Source organism: Melampsora larici-populina (assembly GCF_000204055.1).
Source record: "Melampsora larici-populina 98AG31 unplaced genomic scaffold MELLAscaffold_11, whole genome shotgun sequence".
Classification (NCBI taxonomy): domain Eukaryota; kingdom Fungi; phylum Basidiomycota; class Pucciniomycetes; order Pucciniales; family Melampsoraceae; genus Melampsora; species Melampsora laricis-populina.
The window spans coordinates 1,789,674-1,810,803 of record NW_006768775.1 but is presented as its reverse complement, the minus strand read 5'-3'; the positions used below and the strand labels follow the sequence as shown (position 1 = coordinate 1,810,803).

The 21,130-nt window shown below is 41.9% G+C and overlaps 4 protein-coding genes across 4 annotated transcripts; 2 read left to right on the top strand and 2 right to left on the bottom strand.

Annotated features, from left to right (window-relative positions):
- Positions 1 to 435: 435 nt before the first annotated feature.
- On the top strand, positions 436 to 1,690 carry MELLADRAFT_84797 (uncharacterized protein; the record flags this gene model as incomplete). The annotated part of the gene is made up of 4 exons (XM_007408102.1): positions 436 to 483; positions 560 to 775; positions 895 to 1,104; positions 1,199 to 1,690. 4 exons carry the CDS (start codon positions 436 to 438, stop codon positions 1,688 to 1,690), a joined length of 966 nt encoding a protein of 321 aa, XP_007408164.1.
- Positions 1,691 to 9,112: 7,422 nt separating this feature from the next.
- On the bottom strand, positions 9,113 to 11,097 carry MELLADRAFT_105037 (uncharacterized protein; the record flags this gene model as incomplete). Its single annotated transcript, XM_007408098.1, has 7 exons — positions 9,113 to 9,166; positions 9,259 to 9,311; positions 9,335 to 9,476; positions 9,876 to 10,334; positions 10,429 to 10,638; positions 10,758 to 10,973; positions 11,050 to 11,097. The coding sequence occupies 7 exons, from the start codon at positions 11,095 to 11,097 to the stop codon at positions 9,113 to 9,115; spliced, it is 1,182 nt and encodes a 393-aa protein (XP_007408160.1).
- Positions 11,098 to 12,804: 1,707 nt separating this feature from the next.
- MELLADRAFT_105036 (uncharacterized protein) lies at positions 12,805 to 16,908 on the top strand (the record flags this gene model as incomplete). Its single annotated transcript, XM_007408103.1, has 6 exons — positions 12,805 to 12,832; positions 12,899 to 13,333; positions 15,982 to 16,044; positions 16,113 to 16,237; positions 16,309 to 16,479; positions 16,879 to 16,908. The coding sequence occupies 6 exons, from the start codon at positions 12,805 to 12,807 to the stop codon at positions 16,906 to 16,908; spliced, it is 852 nt and encodes a 283-aa protein (XP_007408165.1).
- A 777-nt stretch (positions 16,909 to 17,685) lies between these two features.
- Positions 17,686 to 20,711, bottom strand: MELLADRAFT_84795 (uncharacterized protein; the record flags this gene model as incomplete). Its single annotated transcript, XM_007408097.1, has 4 exons — positions 17,686 to 18,632; positions 18,700 to 20,067; positions 20,148 to 20,384; positions 20,444 to 20,711. The coding sequence occupies 4 exons, from the start codon at positions 20,709 to 20,711 to the stop codon at positions 17,686 to 17,688; spliced, it is 2,820 nt and encodes a 939-aa protein (XP_007408159.1).
- Positions 20,712 to 21,130: the final 419 nt, after the last annotated feature.

Sequence of the window (21,130 nt, the reverse complement as noted above, 5' to 3'; positions counted from 1 at the left end):
AGCAAACCTCGAGATGCAAGTTTGACGTGTCAGGATCAGGCACTGAGTAAACCGTTTATCAATTCCTTGCCGCGTGTTCAATATGGGTCATTTGAGTATCTTCGATCTTAGAGATGGAATTGTAATTATTGTTACAAGATTCTACTTTTCAAGGGATTTCAAGCCATCTCCTTCAACCGTCTTATAAAGACATCCATCCATTGTGACGATAATCAGGAACCTGGATCATGTGGCATATCTTGGGGATTTCGATGTCGACCATCAACTTTTTGTCAGAATTTGGGGTATAAGAAATGACCTCTGTCGGACGAATTGTTCACTTTCTTCTTCTTCCTTAGACATCTATTGCCACTAACCTTTACCGCACATTTCTTGATTATCATTCTTGGTTTTTACTTATCAACACACCAAACTCAAACCAATTCTCTCTCAACTATGTTTCTTCAAGAAGCCTCTCGAAAGCGCAGCGCTGCTCATGTTGAGGTAAATAATATTATATTCAACCTCAGGCTTTCGATCCCACTAACGTTCTCGCAACTTTTCATTCCGTTGCTTCTAGGACCCGATTCACGTTCCTAATGCGGCTTCTGGGGTTTACATCAAGCGCCCGCGAATTTCAAGACCCAGAGTCCAACCTCAAGCATTGATGTATAACCAACCACAAATGTTGGTATATACCAATGCGGGAATGGCGAGCAGTTCGCAACATCTTGCGGTGGATACCTTCGCTGGCAGACGGAGCGTGTTGGTCCAAACTCCCTATCCAAACTTCAACGTATGTGATCTTTTTCCCTCATCCTATGAGATCATAATCTAATCTGTTTTGCTCCATCTATCTCGTGATATCTTCTCGACTTCAATGTTTCGTTCAACTTTTCATTCCATCGACTATAGAACTCGGGTTACGATCCCAATGCGACCTCCAGGGCTTATGTCCAGCGTGCAAGAATGGGACCGCCTCAACCTCGACAGCTGATATATACTCAGCCTCAACCGTTGGTATATACCAACAGAGGGGTGATGGCGGGGTTCCAATATCTGCCCCCCGCTATGCATGCTGGTATTGGGAGAGAGGTGGTACCTAGGCCATGTCCGAATGTCAATGTATGCAGCCAATCTTTGGAATGTTTCTCGTCAGTCTCTTGGATCAGAATCTAATCGATTTTTCTCAATTCATTCCATGTTTACAAACCATTAGGCACAAAGGACATATGCAGAAGTCGAGGCATTCAAGTTGAAGCTGGCATTGGAGTTGTTGATGGGACCTACACCTATGACTCCTAACATGACGCACAGAAGTCAACTTAGTCCGACTTCATCTATCTCTTCCGTACCACTGCCAGTCACGCCATCTCCAACCAGACCACCGAATCAGACAGCTTTGTCACAAAGGGGATCAAACTTCTCATGGGGGTATCATGGAGCAACCCCATTGTCACATGTCACTGGGCCAGATACAACTCAGTACTGGTTGGCAAATGTTTCTGGAGCAAACAGGGAGGGAATGAGGTATCAACAACCATTCCAAGCACCAACTCGTCAGGTACTGGTCACTAGACCAAATAAAGACGAAAATCAACAGCTTCTGGGTGGTTTACCTCATCTAAAAACTCAACAAGAACAGGATGAGGACAAGAAGATACTAGATGATCTTCAGGTGTTATTCTCGTATTACAACCATCCTCTCTAAGTCTCTTGTTAGTTTTCTTCTTGGTTTCTTCTTCTGCTATTAGTTTGAGGTCTGAGTGTATAGGTGTTTTGAATCTTAATTGAACGGTCCTCTTGAATAAATTTTTCTCTGTTTTCTTTTTTTAGTTATTTTCTTTTCTGATCTTTTTCCAATCAACTCTACATCATGTTTCTTTTCTAGCAGTTTATGTGATCAGTCAATGTAGCAAAAAGTTTTGTTTTAGTTTTTCAATTGTAGGCCTTTATTAGAATTTTACATTTCAGTTGTATCAGTTTTTTTTCGTAAAGATAGGGTATTGCATTAAGATATCCTTCATAATTATTGGTAACAAGTTGACCAACTCATCACATGATAGTGTTATTCTCTTTGGTTGATCTCATGCACTGAAACAGGTCAAGCTTGGGTTGATCTAAGACCCGCTAAAATCATTCGGGATATGATGGAGATGATCCTGTTGACCATCTCCACCAATTGTACTGTCACTGAAGCACTTGACTGTAACACTCATGTGCACTCCTGACATGCCAGGTTCCGTCGCGCCCACCACCTGATGATCATCCTGAAATACAGAGCCAAGAGTCACCTGTTGACTGCACTTTACAACGGATGTCCCAAGTGGTTCTTTCGTGGAGGGTTATTGTAGGCTTTGAGAATTTCTTCACAAGAAGAAGAACCTGGAAAATCTACTTCTACATGACAAGGATATTTATCTTGTGGTATAATCCTGACACTTCTGCTAAGGCTCACATTGTGTTTATACCACATAGGTCATGCTCAATCATGGAATATCATTGTTGTGGAATGCCTCACACCTCAGCTACAATGTTATAGTGCAAGAGGAAGTGAAACTGACATTGAAGACTTTAAAACAGTTTCTGAACTGTAATTTATGATTCAAGTTTTGCTTACGCAGATAGATCTACACAAAATTATGTTTCAATACCTTGATCACTGAATCTTTCATGTCTCATTTTCCAATACCAATTCAATATATGTTCCATACTCATCCCTCTACAGAGCATTTGATTTAGCTGCAAATCAACTGATGGATTTAATTACTCTGTGATATGTCTAAATAATTCCTAATTTATTTCCCTTTCAAAATGATTCGAGTATTCCAGCCATACAAATCAAAATCCCAGGTATTGAATATTGTCCCCTAAGCATTTTCTGTGTCACAGGAAATCAACATACTTTATCTGGAAAAGACACAAGCAATGATGCTGGATACAGTCCCCCTTGGACTGCATATTTGAATGCATCTGGCAAGCAGATGTCTGACAAAAATGATGCTCAGATGTATCCAGCCAGATGACCTACTTTTCAAGGCACAGTCCACCCAGATGCATCTGGTGCACTGCTTGCAGATCTATTGACCAGATCAGTCCAACTATTAGTAGACTTCTGCTAGGTCATACATTTGGATACTTTCAGTAGCAAGTCTTCACCTTGCTCTGTAGATGTAAAGACGTAATCATGCTTGTTGAGCTGCTTGTATTGATTGACTTATTATTTGTGTGAAATTACTTACTGAAAGAGTTTTCAACATGTCCAAGATGCCAATCTGATGCTGTTTCAAAATCTCCTTTGCAATATCTTTGAGGTGATGAAGGCAATCAAATCCGTCATCTCAATCAAAGGTGTTGTCAATGTCAGTCCTAGTTAAAAAAGTAATCTCAGTAAAAAGATTGCTTGTTATTGAGTTGAGACAAATACCATGTCTTGAACTTGAGATCCTCAAGGCACAATATCCTGCCCAACTCAAGTCTTTGCCAAGTCTTGATATCTTTGAACAGTGCTATATTACCTGTTCCTTTCAAACTCCACTGCTCACCAAAGAGATCAATATTATATTTGGAGCCTTCTTGATATGATTTGCCTTTGAACATAACTCATTCAGCTTTTGTTGTGATTCTAGAATAGTTGTCAGTATGTTTAAATCACTGTAGAAGCCATGTGCCAATGCCAGTAGCCAATTGACATCAAAAGGTCAGATAATTGCATCACACGGAAATCGTTTGAAGCCAATGTGATTGGGTTGGAGTCCGCAAATTTGCAATGGTAGGACTGAGATCACACCATATGTATATATGCATGAGTCCTTCCCCATCAGATAATCCCCAGTCCTCAAGGAATAGGGGGTTATAGAACAGTTGGCACATCCAGGAATGGACATATGTGTGAATCACAGACATGCCCAGCTGAATCCTGTCTTGATGTTCATGTGAAAGTTTATGCTGTAGTGTAATTGAAGTCAGCAAAATATGGCTTTACAGGACTTGTGTGCATGACTTACCTGTTTGATATGTTTGTCAAGGTGGCATCCAATGTTGTATAAGATGTCAAATTGCTTCTCCGGGGGAAATTTGTCTAAAAGTGTCTGTAACAGCATAATTGGATAATACATCCTGGCCAAAAATCCAAAGCAAGCAACTTGAAGACATCAAACAAACAAGAAAAGACAGAAACAAAATGTTGCTTACTTTTTGCCACTTTGATATATATTGGCAAGCAGCAGTGGGAAATTGTGTTGAAAAGCAGATGCAAACAAGCTGGGGTAATCACACTTGTCCCATGGTGATGAACTTTGGGTATCATTTGCAACTTTGTGTGCATCAGAACATGTATCCTGGGATTTGTGCATCAGTCTGTGAAAGCAACATCTACATTTGAGAGGTTTGAAACTCTTACACTGTTTGCATTGGATTTAGAATTGGTGGGATTCTGTTCTTCAGCCATTTGAGAGGCTCAAACAAAAATTTTGGGCTAGTTTCTTTCTTCTGGTGTGTCTTTACTGGCAAGCTTGCTGTGTTTGTGCTGGAAATTGCCATCCATACAAATAATTTAAACGGCCTCCCTTTCACTCCCCTTGATCTCATCCTTTGCCAGTCCAATGCATTGACTACACTTGGTGGCCCATGTTTTGAATTTTGTAAACTGGAGGCCATGTTGAAGAACCTCCTTGAAAATCATCAGGATTTGGCTGTAGAGGTGTGTTGTACTAGAGAAAGGTTGTTTAAGGTTATGGCAATTGTTATCAACACTACCACAAGCCTCGACTGGGGTCAATGATTGATCATCAAGAAAGTTTGAAAGGCCTTTGATGAAGCCCTTTGCCAATGAAACAGAAGTTTCCCAGATGTGGTGAAATAGCTGTATGAGGGGGATTGTGAAGGCTGATGTGAGGCTGATGTGGCAAAGCTGGGAGGTATCCTTGATATATAAGTTGAATAGCTTCAGGGATACACCGGCAGAACCTCACTGGCCTTGATGAAAGTTGCCCTTGAGGATGTCTGAATGATGAGCTTCTTTGGTATGAACATTGTGATGAGTTGATGAGTTACTACTCACTGAGTACGTCAATGAGATTCCAGTTGTGATGATAATAAGCGCTTTCCAAACACTGGAAATGTGGACTAAGACAGTCTAAGTATGAGTATTCTGCAGTCCAGTTGGAGGTCAGGAATTGGGAGTGAAGGTAAGTGGTGGCAATTTTATTTGCAAGAGCTTCCCACTTTTGGCAAAGACGTTCCCATGCTTGAGCGTATCTTTCTTCTCAATGTCTCTTCCAAAACATTTTGATTGCCATGTTGTCATTGTCATCCAATGATTCTTCACCAGGAAATGGAGCATCAAACATATGAGTCTCATGATAAGGAATGAATTCATCTGGATCAACTTCATTTTCAAGTTGATAATCAATATGTTCATTGGCTTCCTAAATTGATTGCCCACTAAGTAGTCTTCTGGTTTTTTCCTTCTCTTCAGCCAAAGTTTGATTGGATCAGATGGATCTCTCTTCATACATGAACATTGTTTGTTTTTGGTGTTTGATGTATTTGACCAGACTCTCTTGCAGGTTTGGCTCATGTTTGGATGAGATGATGAGAGGTGATATCAGGAAAGTTGAGAAATTTGGGATGAGGATGCCCTGTGCCATGTATGCATGAGTCAGAGTAGTTGTGTGTTTGGATTGTAGACTTGGGTTGGGTGAGGTGTGAGGAGGCTATCACAAGGATATTGGGAGTTCGCAGAAGCTTGGTGAGAACTTGTGTAGGAATAGGAAAAGGGGTGGGGACCTTGTGTGTATAGTGTTTTCAAGAGCTCTCAGATGCAGGTAACTCTATCTACAAGCAGCTGTGGTGTACAGTTCATTCTGTGTCATGATAGTCAATATCCAGAGGCCAGAGGTGGGACTCTCTGGATCCATTTGATCTTGGTCTCTCAGATCCATCTGGGAATACATACATATACATTCCAGGTACATGATACATACTTTGAGATTTGGCAAGATATGGACTGAAGTTTACAATGATGAACAACATGCAGTATTTAACAATGAATACTTCTTGTGTTGGCAGGAATTTCAATCTTAATTTTCCGTTTGACCACAAACCTCAAGCAGATGGATCACCCCAGATTCCTTCACTCACTGTGGACAAAGAAGCAAAATATTGCCCAATTTATGAAAATCTGGTTGCACATGACAATGTCTTACAGTTTGAAGGCCACTCAAGCTCCAGAAAAGATGACAATAAACACTCTGAGGAGTGTTCAACGACTTGGTAAACTTGTAAGTGGTCATCATCCATATCCTGCTCTGCCACATTTTCTGTTTTTCCCATTTTGTCTTTTGATCAAATTTCACATTTCCTCAAATTATCATTTTTCAAGTGATCAACACCCAGCTTGCAGCACAGAATGCAAGGCACATCTTGCACTGTGGCTCAGCGCAGGGGTTTTGGCAATTTGGTCACTGTGCCAATTACCAGTGGAGGCACCTTTTGGTTTTTGGCCACTGCACATTTTCACCGTGCAGTGGTTTGGAGTAGCCTGCATATGTTCTGCTTTGGGAGATTAAAGATATGGGCTTGTCATGCGCAAAAAAACGCAGTTTTTTTGCACAGTGTGTTGCACTGAACTGCACTGGGCTCACCTGCACTGGAGCGCATCACAGGGACCTCCCAGAGTTTGGGTCACCAGCGCTGCGCAGTGGGTTAGACAATTTTCAATTTTTTTGGTGCAGTGCAGTTTAGCGCATTCTGTGCTGTACTGTGCTGAGGCCGGATGTTGATGTGATCTTGAGCCTGCTAGCTTGCCTGCAATGGACATCAACCAAAATCCAAGTATATCCTTCTGGTTTCAAGTGCCCACGCTTGAACAAAAGATAGTGCTCCTGGATGGACTCAATAATACACCTCCGTACCATCTATCACCAAATGGGTCAATTGTGAAATAGGTCTCTCACCTGTCTTTGCAACTGTTGCCCAGGGAGAGTCTATGAACAAGGCCATATCTAATCACGGCCATCTCTAATCACCACAAGAATGAAAAGAAGGCAAAGGGTTCCTCAGCTCGACTACAAAAACCTAGCAATATATTAAAAATTGAGCTTGCACTTGCTTCAAATGTGCAACTTGGTAATTTTTGAGCTTGATTAAATGTGAGTATAATTTGTTTGGATGCACTAAAATCCTCTCACCGCCAGTATAGCTGAGGTACTTGGCTATCATCCAACACAAGGAAATGGTTTTCCTCTAAAAGTTGACCCTATACCGGGTCTTGTCAAACGCAAGGTCCCTGCCCAAATTGTGCAGGACTCACAATCAAAAATGAGTGCTGAGAATTTGAAGGTTGGTTATCAGGCAATCCACAAGGTGCAAATACAGGAGTGTATGGATGAATTGGAAAGTAATCACTTCCATCTGGAGCTTTTGGAGGGTGTGGGAAGAGTAAATCAAGGTGAAGGTGATCAGGCTCCCAAAAAGTCCAAAGGTAAGGGAAAGCGTGCAAGTAAAATTGAGTCAAAAGCAAGAAGTAAGTGAAGATAAACAATGAGAAACAGAAAAAGAGGATGCCACAAAGCTGGGTGATCTTAATGATGATGACATTGCCAACAGCAATTATTAACAGTGGAACTTCTGGGTTTGATCAACAAATATTATTATACACAACTTTATAAAACCAATCTTTCAGAGAAAGATTAGTTATACATATCTTTCTTTGTTATTTCTCTCTATTGTCTTGAATGAGATTTGGAAAAATACTTGCCAAAAAAATCTCTTTCTTCATCCTCTTCTTCTTGAGATGACCTTTAGAAAAAACTTTCCAAAAAAAATATAAACTTGACAGAAAGATTATATCTAACAAATTATATCTTCCTTTATTTTCTCTTTCCTTTCTTGTTATTTGTGATTTTGTCTTGTTTTACCTCTGCTTGAATATAATGCAACTTGATAATTGTTTTGATGTGCGTTAGTACATGAGTGAACTGCAATGTATCAAGTAGCACATCTTCTGATCTGGTCAACATATCAGTTAGCAGCACACCAGATGCATCTGGGTGGACTGCTTTGTTTCAAAGTGTGGGTAATATTGAGATGTGGTGCACAAGTGTGAGTGTTAAGATCTATCTGGAAGTATGGATTTCCCAGATATATCTGGTGTAGTGTATACTCCCAATATATGACCCATCAAGAGTCTACTAATAGTCAGCGTGATCTGCTCAACAAATCTGTGAGCAGTGCACCAGATGTATCTGAGTGGACTGTGCTTTGTTCAAAAGTATTTCATTTGACTAGATACATCTGAGCAAAATATTTGCCAGATGTATTCAAAAATCCAGTTCAAGGTTCAGTGGTGCATTCCAGATGTGTTTGGTGGGGCTGCACCTCAGAGTGAGTGGAGGCTTTCAAAGACTTACACTGTGTATGATCCCCAAAGATCTATCCAGTGGGTCTGGAAAGGTCTGAACATGTTTTCTGGATTGTATGTATGGAGGCATTCAAACACTCACACTGTGTAAGATTTCCACAGCTGTATCTAGTGGGTCTGGAAGGGTCTGAACAACGTTTTCTGGACTGTAATTGCTCACGTTTTTTTCCGGATACAGTCCGTTGGTTTCCTGTTACACAGGTTGCAAAATGCTTAGGGGAAAATATTCAATACATAAGATTTTGATTTGTATGGCTGGAATATCCAATTCATTTTGGAAGGAATATCAATCAAGTATTGCTTAGACTGTGACATATCACAGAGTAATCAAATCAATCAGCCAATTTGCAGCTAATTCAAATGCTCTGTAGACGGATAAGCATGGAACATATATTGAATTGTTATTGTAAAAGGAGACATTGAACTTTAAGTAATTAAAATACTTATATTGGAAAATATTTTGTGTATATCTAAAGGCTTCTTGGTAGGCAAAACATACATCATGAATTACAGTTCAAAGATTGCTTGAAAATCTTCAATGTCAGTCTCACTTCCTCTTACACTTTATTGTTGGTAGCTGAGGCATGAGGCATTCCACAATGCTTCCACAATTAACAATTGAGCACAACCTATGTGGTATGAACACAATGTGAGTCTCAGCAGAAGTGGTAGTATCCAAGTTGTTGTACCAGTATAAAAAGACTCTTGTCATGTAGAAGTAGATTGTCTAGGTTCTTCTTCTTGAACAGAAATTCCCAAAGCCTACAATAACCCTCCACATAAGGACCACTTGGGAGAAGTGTTGTAAAGCACAGTCAACATCTGACTCTTGCCCCTGTTTTTCCTCAACTCACATCTCTCACCATAAGATGATCATCAGGTGGTGGGCGCGCTGGAACCTGGCACGCTAGGAGGGCACATGAGTGTTACAGTCAAGTGCTTCAGTGACAGTACATCTGTGTGAGATGAACAACAGGATCATCTCCACCATATCCAGAAAGATTTCAAAAGGCCTTATATCAACCCCAGCTTGACAAGTTTCAGTGCCTGGGATCAAGCAAAGAGAACAACACTATTTTGTGATGAGTTGGTCAGTTTAACACCAACATTTATGAAGGATATCTTAATTCGATACCCTATTTTTACAAAAGAAAATCTGATGATACTAAGATGTTAAAATCTGATGAAGGCTATCTACAATTGAAAGACCAAAACAAAACTTTTTGCTACACTCAATGAGCACATACACTGCTAGAAAAGAAACATGATGTAGAGTAAATTGGAGAAAGATCAGAAAAGAAAATAACCTATAAAGACACACAGAGAAAAAGTTATTCAAGAGGACAGTTAAGTTAAGAATTGAAACACCTATACATCATCGTACTCAGAGCTCAACCCAACAGCAGAAGAAGAAAACAAGAAAAAACTCCCAAGAGACTTAAAGAGGATATTTGTAAGACGAGAATAACACCTGAAGATCATCTAGTATCTTCTTGTCCTCATCCTTTTCTTGTCGAGTTTTTAGATGAGGTAAACCATCCAGAAGCTGTTGATTTTCGTCGTTATTTGGTCTAGTGTTTAGTACCTGACGATTTGGTGCTTGGAATGGTTGTTGATACCTCATTCCCTCCCTGTTTGCTCCAGAAACATTTGCCAACCAGTACTGAGTTGTGTCTGGCTCAGTGACATGTGGTAATGGGGTTGCTCCATGATATTTCCATGAGAAGTTTGATCCACTTTGTGACAAAGCTGTCTGATTCGGTGGTCTGGTTGGCGATGGCGTGACTGGCAGTGGTACGGAAGAGATAGATGAAGTCGGACTAAATTGACTTCTGTGTGTCAAGCTAGGAGTTATAGGTGTAGGTCCCATCAACAACTCCAATGCCAGCTTCAACTTGAATGCCTCGACTTCTGCATATGTCCTTTGTGCCTAATGGTTTGTAAACATGGAATAAATTGAGAAAAATCGATTAGATTCTGATCCAAGAGACTGACGAGGAACAATTCGAAGCTTCGCTACATACATTGACATTCGAATATGCTCTATGTACCACCTCTCTCCCCATAGCAGCATGCATAGCGGGGGGCAGATATTGGAACCCCGTCATCACTCCTCTGTTGGTATATACCAACGGTTGAGGCTGAGTATATATCAGCTGTTGAGGTTGAGGCGGTCCCATTCTTGCACGCTGGACATAAGCCCTGGAGGTCGCATTGGGATCGTAACCCGAGTTCTATAGTCGATGGAATGAAAAGTTGAACGAAACATTGAAGTCGAGAAGATATCACGAGATAGATGGAGCAAAACAGATTAGATTATGATCTCATAGGATGAGGGAAAAAGATCACATACGTTGAAGTTTGGATAGGGAGTTTGGACCAACACGCTCCGTCTGCCAGCGAAGGTATCCACCGCAAGATGTTGCGAACTGCTCGCCATTCCCGCATTGGTATATACCAACATTTGTGGTTGGTTATACATCAATGCTTGAGGTTGGACTCTGGGTCTTGAAATTCGCGGGCGCTTGATGTAAACCCCAGAAGCCGCATTAGGAACGTGAATCGGGTCCTAGAAGCAACGGAATGAAAAGTTGCGAGAACGTTAGTGGGATCGAAAGCCTGAGGTTGAATATAATATTATTTACCTCAACATGAGCAGCGCTGCGCTTTCGAGAGGCTTCTTGAAGAAACATAGTTGAGAGAGAATTGGTTTGAGTTTGGTGTGTTGATAAGTAAAAACCAAGAATGATAATCAAGAAATGTGCGGTAAAGGTTAGTGGCAATAGATGTCTAAGGAAGAAGAAGAAAGTGAACAATTCGTCCGACAGAGGTCATTTCTTATACCCCAAATTCTGACAAAAAGTTGATGGTCGACATCGAAATCCCCAAGATATGCCACATGATCCAGGTTCCTGATTATCGTCACAATGGATGGATGTCTTTATAAGACGGTTGAAGGAGATGGCTTGAAATCATTTGAAGATTAAAATCATGCAACAATTTTAATTCCATTTCTAAGATCGAAGATACTCAAATGACCCATATCAAACACCAGGCACGGATTCGATAAACGGTTCACTCAGTGTCTTGTTCTGAAACGTCAAATTCGCATCTCGAGGTTTGCTCTGGCAATGCGGAAAAAACTTAGTTTCAATAGGCTTACTTTGAGAATGACCATTGAAGTGAAGTTTGATCTTCTCATTGTGTTATCCTCACAATCTTTTGATTTTGTTAATGCTTTTAACCCTCGTCAAAGAGCTTATAAAAAGATCAACATGGCATGGAGTTGAGACCTTATGAAATTTTCAAATAATCATAATGCTTCGCCCGAATATATCAGTTTGTATCTTTGAATAAAAAATCAACTCCAGAGCCCCTTTCTCAAAAAGTGAATAAAGATACCCCACGTAAAGAATTTGTTAATCAAAGTGATGGAAATATCTTAAATGCTCACACATAATTGAATGTCTTGTTCCTTTCTATCTTTCTACAACATTTCAAAACATTCTTTGAAAAAACCGCACATCTTTCCCACATCTTCAAACCCAACCTCCTCAAAAACTAATATGTACTTTAAATTTGATAAAAAGCATCCTAATCAAAAAGCAGACACAAATAATACCAAACCTTTTATCCAAAAGAACAAAGTCTATCCCCCATACTCAAGATCATCTTTATACTCGATTCAATTACTTTAGCAATCGCTGCCTCTTCAATCAATTCTCCTTCTCCTTCTCCCTGTTGATCAGCACCATTCACTCTATCAAAAACGAAAAACCAGTTACACTCAATCCAATGAACCCATCCAACTCCATCTACGTGTTTTCTCGCTTGACAACTGTTGGAGATGCTTATAAGATTCATATTTTAGTCAACTTGAACGCCTAAACTACGAACCTTACTATGTATGTGAATGACACATTTTCCTTTCATCATTTGATTGGCAGGCTCAGGATGATCAGACCAGAGACGAGGCATTTAAAATGCAACCTTTCTTGTCACTGGAGTCTGGGACTCAAGATTAGTCAGCAAATGGGATGATTGTGAATCTGCCCCGTCCACTGATATGTATCTACACCACGGCACAGCCTTTCGGTCAAAAAGAGGTCCGCGCGGGAGAATAAGGTCGCACTTAGGTCTAGCGACCTTGGCGGCCTTCTGACTCGTCGGCAGGCCGCCACTGGGCTGCCTAAGGGCTGGGTCTGGCCTCGCCTTCGTGCAAGGTCCTGTTTCCGCCTGCTTGTGGCCTTTAAAGGGTCCACCAGTGATCGCGTCTGCCGGTCAACAAGGACCGCGCCTCGAATGCAGGAGCGCGCCACGCGCAAACACGCAAAACACACCACAAACCACAAACACAAGGTGGTACCACTCACATCGCAAATCGATCACTTCCTTCCACGATGACATCAAACAACCAGCCACATCCATGTAAGTCATGACCTTATGCTTACCTTGCTTTCACATCCAACACTAAATCAAAATGTCTTTATGCAGACATAAAGTATGATCCATCGCTCCCCGGCCTCAAGAAGTATCGATGCACTGTGTGCTCAGGTTCTAGAGGTATGCGAGAATACGAGCGACATGTTCTCTCACTGCCACATGCAGACGCGGTGGCACGCTACATTGCACAAGAGCAACAAGATGAGGCCGACCAAAAATTTTTTCAACAAGCAGAGTATTCAATCCCACCTATTGAACACTCTTCACCCCCAAGTCCAACACCGAACAATCCTGATGGTAACAAAGACACACCAGACCGGCGACCATCACCCCTCTCATTCCTACGCAGCCTGGAGGATGGAGACCCTCTTGGGTTATACAATGACTCAGATCACTCAGACGACGGAATCGATTTTAATAGCCTTCGACTGGCGTTTGAAGCGCTTGAGGACGAACAGGAGGATGACGGGTCTGAACATGGTTCTAGTGAAGATGAAACTGTGGACAATGTGCATGATGAGCCTGGCGCATGGTATCCCTTTAAAAGAAAAGAAGTGAGTGTTGTTGCCCCCCTATTTCACGTTGAGGAAAAGTGTTGTGTCTAACCTACTTAATAGCATGTGGCCGGACTCCTCATCATTGGCAATCCCCGAAATCTTCTTTCGCGGGCCGACTACCATCGAATACGTGCAATTATGAAGATCTGTGACCTCAACCTTCCACACTGGAACTCATTGAGTGAAGTTGTGAAAAAAAATAAAAAAAAAATGGGCCTGGACATACAAGAACGAGTCAGCCCTGCCGGCACACCACTCTTTGGTTTGAATGTACAAACAATTATAACCAATGTGAGTCTTATCATACGATTACTTTGGGTCCAATACTCGAGGGTTCGTCTCTGACAACCTTAATGGTTTGTAGGAATTGGCAAACCCTCTAGTCAGTCCTCACTTGACTTTCATCCCAGATCTAGTCACAGAGGGCCCAATCAAGGAATTTTCCCACTCTCATAAATGGCGACAAGGTTTGGCACCCGACCTACGACCTCCAATGGTTGTCTCAAACAACACGCATTACTACATTTACGAACCAGTTCAACTGAGGACTCAGCAGCTCATTGTCCCCATATTTTTCTTTAAACAAGACGGCAAACTGATGGCTAAATGCTTGCCTGCAACGGTTGAACCGGATGCTGAAGTCGCACAAAGGCTCAAAATCTACTTTCCAAATGAGCCTGATTTCGAGTCAGACAATCTGTTCACAATAGATTGTGACGACTTCTGGAGATCTTTTACAGAGATTCAACTCAGTGAGGGATCTTTTTTGAAGGATATGGCTGGACATTACATGTATCGTAAGTCAACATCCTTTTGATTTCTTGGAAATGCAACCTGATGCGGTGCAATTTATATAACAGAAAGAAATGGCTCAACTTTAACAAAATATCCGCTTTTGAATAAATGGAGAACTAAAGCAGATGGGAAAGTGGTCCGACATGTTCCTCTCATTCTCTACTCAGATGATACATCTGGTAATGTGTCAAAGAAGTGGAACAAGCACATGAGTGTATACTTCACTCTGGCTGGTTTACCCACTGATTTGTCGAATCAAGAGTTCAACATCCATTTCTTAGCTACTTCAAACTGTGCAGGTACTCTGGATCTACTGGACCACGTTGTGGATGATATAAAGTAAGATTCTCTCTCTTATTTTGTTTTGTAACCTCAAAAAATCCATATCGTCCGATTGTTTTTCTTAGTCAAATGGCCGAATCCGGGTTTGTAACATATGACCACATGTTGGGTGAAGAGGTACTAGCAGTCTCACTGGTACTCTGCTGCTTGGGAGACGGACCTCTTCATGCGGAAATTACAAACACCCTGAACCCGGCAAGTACAAATACACCATGTCGGATGTGTGATCTACAAGTCGATAAGAAAGTTGACAAAGAATCCAGTGGGTTTGTGCGTCACTTTTTGGGTATTGATGAAGATGGGCTACCTGTAAGTACTTCTTTTGGTTGAAGTGCGTCCCCCATGTAATTGAGCTAACGCCTGGTTTAAACTGGGTTAAGGGACATTTGCCTTTCCGCGATTGGGACAAAACCAGAAAAAGAACCGAATTGCTGTGGACAACAGCTCAACGTCGTAACACTAAAACATTGGTAGAAGAGTTGTCGCGCAAATACGGGGTCAGGGATACTCTCCTCGATTACTTTATTAAGGTGGTACAAAAGGCGCATGACACTCTACCAACGGCGGATGTCGAGGCTCTTTGCAATGAGCTTAATAGGGAGCATGGATATCACCTGTTCAACCCAATGCTGCGACTGAAAGGTGGGTCTCATTACGTTGTGACCATAGCCCTTATGTGCATGTGATTACGCAAACTGATATATGATGACTTGGCACTTACAGGCTTCAACGGTCATCTAGACACCCCTGTCGAAATTCTCCACGTAGTATTGTTGGGTATAACAAAGTATCTATTTCGTCACACTATGAAGGAGTTAGGTGCCAAGCCAGGATCTAAAATTTATAACGAATTGTCGGGCAAGTGGCGAGCTTTCAACAAAAAAGGATTGAACATACCACCGATTCAACCACATACTTTTATCAATTTCTATGCAAGCCTTGTAGGAAAGGAATTTCGCACGGTGTTACAGGCGGTTCCATTCGTACTTTTTGATCATCTGACACCAGAGAAGCGGGCAGTGTGGACAGCCCTTTGCTACTTAAGCTCTTACATTTTCCAAACCGAGATAACTGATATGGACCGGTATCTAGCGGAACTCGACATTATTATCAGTAGATTCTTACTACACCTTATCAACGGCACAGCGCAACGGGTCAACAAGCCCAAATTCCACATGCTCATCCACTTACAAGACTCCATTCAAAGATTTGGCCCAGCTTGCCTGTTTGCAACCGAAAAGTTTGAATCCTTTAATGGACAAACTCGTAATGCTTCAGTACACTCAAACCATCAAGCCCCAGGCCGAGACATTGCAAATAGATTCAACACCGAACAGATGTTGAGGATTCTGATGTCCGGTTCATCTTTTGTTGATAAAGATATAGACGAACGTGTGAAGCCTGGGTCTTCTTTGGTTGACTTATTTTTGAAAATACCAGAGTTGGCCCAATCTTTTGGCCTTTCTCTAACACCAGGAGGTGGTAGGGAGTTTGTCATGGGAGGTGAGTACCGGTGAGATATACACATATGTTGGTTTTTCATTAGTGTGCTCATATTGGCTTGCATCCAGGACTGGAGAAACGTGGACCAACTCCGTTATGTGTGCAGCAATCTGGTTCAGACTTTAACTGGCAATCTTTCACAAGTGTCACTTTGCACAACGGCCAAAAAGTCGAAGCTAAGGATTTCATTGTGGTGAGTCCACCCATGTTGCACTCATGAGCCCCGGTGGATAGCACAGCATGTACTGACTGGTTCGAACCTAGCTCAAAGCAAACAAGTCAATTGGACAAGTTGATTCGATATGGAAGCAGCAAGGTGTTGCTTCAAGTCAAGCTAAGGTAGTGTTGAAAACTTGCACCAGAGGGCGTATCGTCCCTTATTATACAATGCGCGAGGTGGTGTTATCTGATGAAGTGGTATGCAAAGATGTCAAGGTATGTGTAAATCTCGCAACTCAAAAATAAAACGTATGGTTGACGAACGACTTTTGCAGGACATCATGGCTATCATAAATGTACAGCATAATTGCGCTGAGGCAGAATGCAATGTGACAATGTGCCATTTCAAGAAGCTAGAACGCAAGATATCAACCATCCGCGTATGTGGCATTGTTCACAATACAACAAAATCTTTCATCCTCAACTCTGGGGCGCAATACAATAGTGAATTACATAGAAGCATTGCAGCAGTCGGCTTTGACCCGGTTGCACCTGAAGAATGGAACAGGGCTGTTGATGAGGGATTGGACGAGTGGCACAAGACTAAGAACAATACGTAGTTTTTGGCTATTGAATGAATCACCACATTTCATGAAATGCGGTGCTTCAATATAGCTACCGGCGGCATGTGCTCGGCATTGTTAACTCTCATGTTTTGTAATAGTTTGAATAATAAGGAATCACCGTGGATCTTTGATAAACTTCATACGTTTGCTGAGTATTGAATGAAGCACCACATTTCATGAAATGTGGTGCTTCATTACTGCTCCCGACTGCTTATTCTCGCCAATTTTAACTCTCATGTTGATGTTTATGGAAGCGCTATTGAATGAAGCACCACATTTCATGAAATGCGGTGCTTCAATAAAGCTACCGGCGGCTTATGCTCGGCGTTGGCAACTCTCATGTTTTTCTTGGTCATAGTTTGAAATTTAAGGAATCACCGTGGATCTTCGTTAAAATTCAAACATTTGCTGAGTATTGGATGAAGCACCACATTGCATGAAATGCGGTGCTTCAATACATCTCCCGACTTCTTATTCTCCCTTTTTAAGTCTCATGTTGATATTTATGGAAGCACCCTTGATCATTGTAAAATTGGGAGAGGAGAAAAATAGCTTCGAAAAGCGCATCCTTCAAAGGAAGACTCTTGTTGGCCTAATGAAGTTGTTTTCAATTATATAATTGGTCAGTTGAGTAATTATTGAAGCACCACATTTCGTGAAATGTGGTGCTTCATTACAGGTTGGTCAATGTTTGAAGAACCAAAGATTCATTGATTATATTCATATCATATCAATATAGATATTATCTTTTTTATTTCATGATTCGAAATAGTTAATCATCAATTTTGAAACAAAGGAAAGAAATTACAAGAAATTACAATTATTTTCCAAACAAATAAAAACATTGACTTGTCAACTATTCATGTGGATCAGTCTCGTCAGGTGCCAATGCTTCATATACGGGAAGCATGTATGGCGGGATAAGAGAATCAGAAACAGAAGAGTACTGAAAGAAATCCGAAACGTCTAGGTACATTGCAAGGGCAACATCTTGCCTCTTGCAAATCACGCGGTCCCAAGATGATCGATCTACTCCATCGTCAATGTTGCCGTTGGGGAATAGAGCCCTTGATATCGTAGTCATCACCAGATTTGCTGTTCGTTTCCAGATAGGTTCTTCAACAAAATCGTAACTCTTCATGCGTGCAGTTACCAGTAAAACCTGAATAAGACCGGTCTTGTATGTCCGTGATGGATTGCGCCAGTAAGTGAGCAGCCCCTTGAATCCCAGACAAAGAAATGAAACAAGAGGCGCCAAAGCTTGTGTTCTCAGGCCAACGGTAGAAGAAACTTGACGAAAAGTAGCATCCATTCCTTTTTGTTCGCCTTGAAGTTTTTCATTACATTTGTAGTGAAAATTATGAGCTCGAATCACCGCCAGGGCTTCAATGCATCCGTAAATTGAATCAACTAGTTTAGTCAGCTGTTTGATGCAATTCATTTCCACAGTTTGAATATGATTATTGTTGCTGTTGTCGTCCATTTGTAGTTTTTGATAGTGGACTGCACATTGAAAAGATTCTTTCACATCCAATTGTGAAAGATTGTAATGCTCCAGATCCGCAATCGGCTCAATAGGGCCACCTTTGGTGCCAACTAGTCCCACAGCCGCCAGTATAAATTTGCCTGCCGTCTCCATGCGAGACTTCTTCACATTTCGCATGTGATTGAGGGTGTAGCACAGTGACTTCTCTTGAACGTCACTACTTGGATTTTCGCCAGATTCGAAGTCTATATAATTCCAGTCCAAGATTTCGTCTTCGAACCAAGGGCATTCACAACCAGGATGGAAAAGACCATCGTCTGGTACAAGTCTCGTAAGCATCTGATTCCAGCTATGATATTGGAGTGAAGTATGGTAATTACTTACTTTGTTTGAGAGCTACCCATTCACTTAGTTTCACATGTTTACTAAAATATAACCTTTCACTTCCTTTACTGCGCTCATTAGGATCATACGATGTGAAGCTAGCTGACAAGCGGCCCAGGAGCAATCGTTTACAGGCTTCATGCATCAGCATGCAATCTTTCACGGTTTCCTTTTTAAAGGTTACTGAAGAACACCGGATATCAATTTTTGGATGTTCTGGGTCTTTCCACACTCTGAGAAGTTCAACAGTGTTCGTAGTCGAGTCCATAGGTGAAACATTAATCACGGGAGCTGATAATGTGGATGGTACAACCATTGACTGTGGTTCCACATGATCAATTTTATTGAGCGATGTGTTGAGATTGGGTGGATGGTCTGGCGCCGTGGTCGTCATCTCGTTTGTTGGTTCCTCATGAGTCATATTGGAATTCCTCACAGGTTGATCTGAATGCGTGGAGGGTGTAGGGCTGGGTGAGTCCCTAATTTGCCAGTCTCGAAAGGTCGCCGAATTGATCAACAATTCGGAAATTCGGGAGAGTTTTGGAAGCAGTCTTTGTTCTCCCTCGACAGGCCAAAAAGGATTGTTCCGGAATTTTTCAATGTACGAAATAACCGTGTTAAGGCCGTATTCGCCTAGTTGAATCGTGTTCTCAAGGTCATTATCCGGCAACCACAAATCAAGATTCCTCTGGAGATCGAGGGCGCGTTCTTCAGGATCTTGGCGGAAGAGACTGGTCCCAGATGGTTCATGCAATGCCAAAAAGATACGGTTTCCAGGTTGAGCTAAGGGGAAGGTAGAATGGAACTCGGAAACTACTAGTATAGTCCGTATGGCTTCACTAACTTCATGGAGTTTCGCACAGGTTCGACCTTTTTTTGGGGCGCTCGCAGATTCTGGGGCCAGCTCGAGAGAGTTTGTGCGTTTTTTCGTTTGAGCTAGAGGGGCCGAGTGGGTAGCCGGGTGGGTGGTAGACCGACTAGACCTTTGAGGTAACTCAGAGCCTTGTTCTGAATGATCGGGTATGACAATCCTTTTTCGCGTGCGAGCTAGAGGGGCAGATGTAGTAGCGGTAGTCGTGTTGGTGGCAGGGCGACTCGACTTGATAGATAACGCAGAGACACGTTTTAATTTTGCAAGAAAGGCGTTGGAGGTTTCGCAGGATTCACTCGCTGGGGATTCATCACCAGGGGTTGGTGATTTGTCGACAGAAGGTTTCGTGGCGCGCCTGTTTGATGCATCTTCTGAAACTGCTTCATTTGTATCCTCATCGTCTTCATCACCGGAGTCCGTGTTCTCGTTTTGTTTGTCATCTGGATATTCAATCCACAGCGAACCGGGCTTGTTAGCATATTTTTTAGATTGAATTTCTGAAATAGAATCATGATCAGTCTGTCTGACAGTATTGAGCGCCCAGGACCGCAGAAAAAAATGAACCCTCATGACTTACTCTTGCCCTCCTTGGCAATTGCTCGGCCCATCTTCTGCCATTTCCTCACAAGAGTCTGCGACTGCCAGGCGTTGTTGATCATGAACTTTACAACCATAAGTTGTTTGGCCAGTCCTAAGGAGTAAGCGTGAGCCCCCCATTGGCGTACAGGCAGTTTGGGGTTGAAATCGGGATGTTGCATGATGGTGTCCCAATCGGGGATTTCCAGCTTGTTGTTGTTGAGATTGTTGACGTCCTCTATAAAGGTAATGACAATCAATACCATAAGATTTCAGATAATGATTATTTAAACTGACCCAAGTCTTCCGCCTCCCTCTTCCTCTCAGCAAACTTCCTCTTCCATTTGGTTTCGTCCACCTCGCTTTCAGAATATGGTGAGGCATCCCCATCGGCGCTGAGATTTGAATCCGTCTCAGCATTAAGTTTGGTAGCCTTCGTCTGACCGGTTAGCTCTTTCGTAAGCGTAGAGGAGGCTTGCATTGAATCGGATTCGGTTGGCCTTTTAAGCTTGATGTTGATCTTTGTAGGGCAGGGAGCAAGATCCCCTGAGGGTGCAGCTGACATGGCGAAGAAGTATACAAGGAGAATCGAAGGTGTTGAAAGTTTGAAATAAAACAAAAGGAAGAGAAGGAAGATAATAAAGATAATAGGAAAATAAGATGACAACCAGATAGTCAAACGAAGAATACAAAGACCATAGGGAAAGAACGTGTCCCAACAAAGTAGAGACCTTCTAATGATAACGGTGACCTCAAAGAGATCCGATCTCTGAGTATTGAGTATGAATATCATCCTCAGCTCTGGATAAACATGTATTATAGCCAGAGCTGAGGATGATATTCAACAATGTCGCCGTTTTTGAGGGAAGCTCCGCATCTTGTGAGATGCGGAGCTTCCCAAGCTCCAAATCAGAACAAACTAAAACGTAAACTTGGAAGCACTTCATTAAAATGCTGTGCTTCAAAGAGAATACGATTTATTAT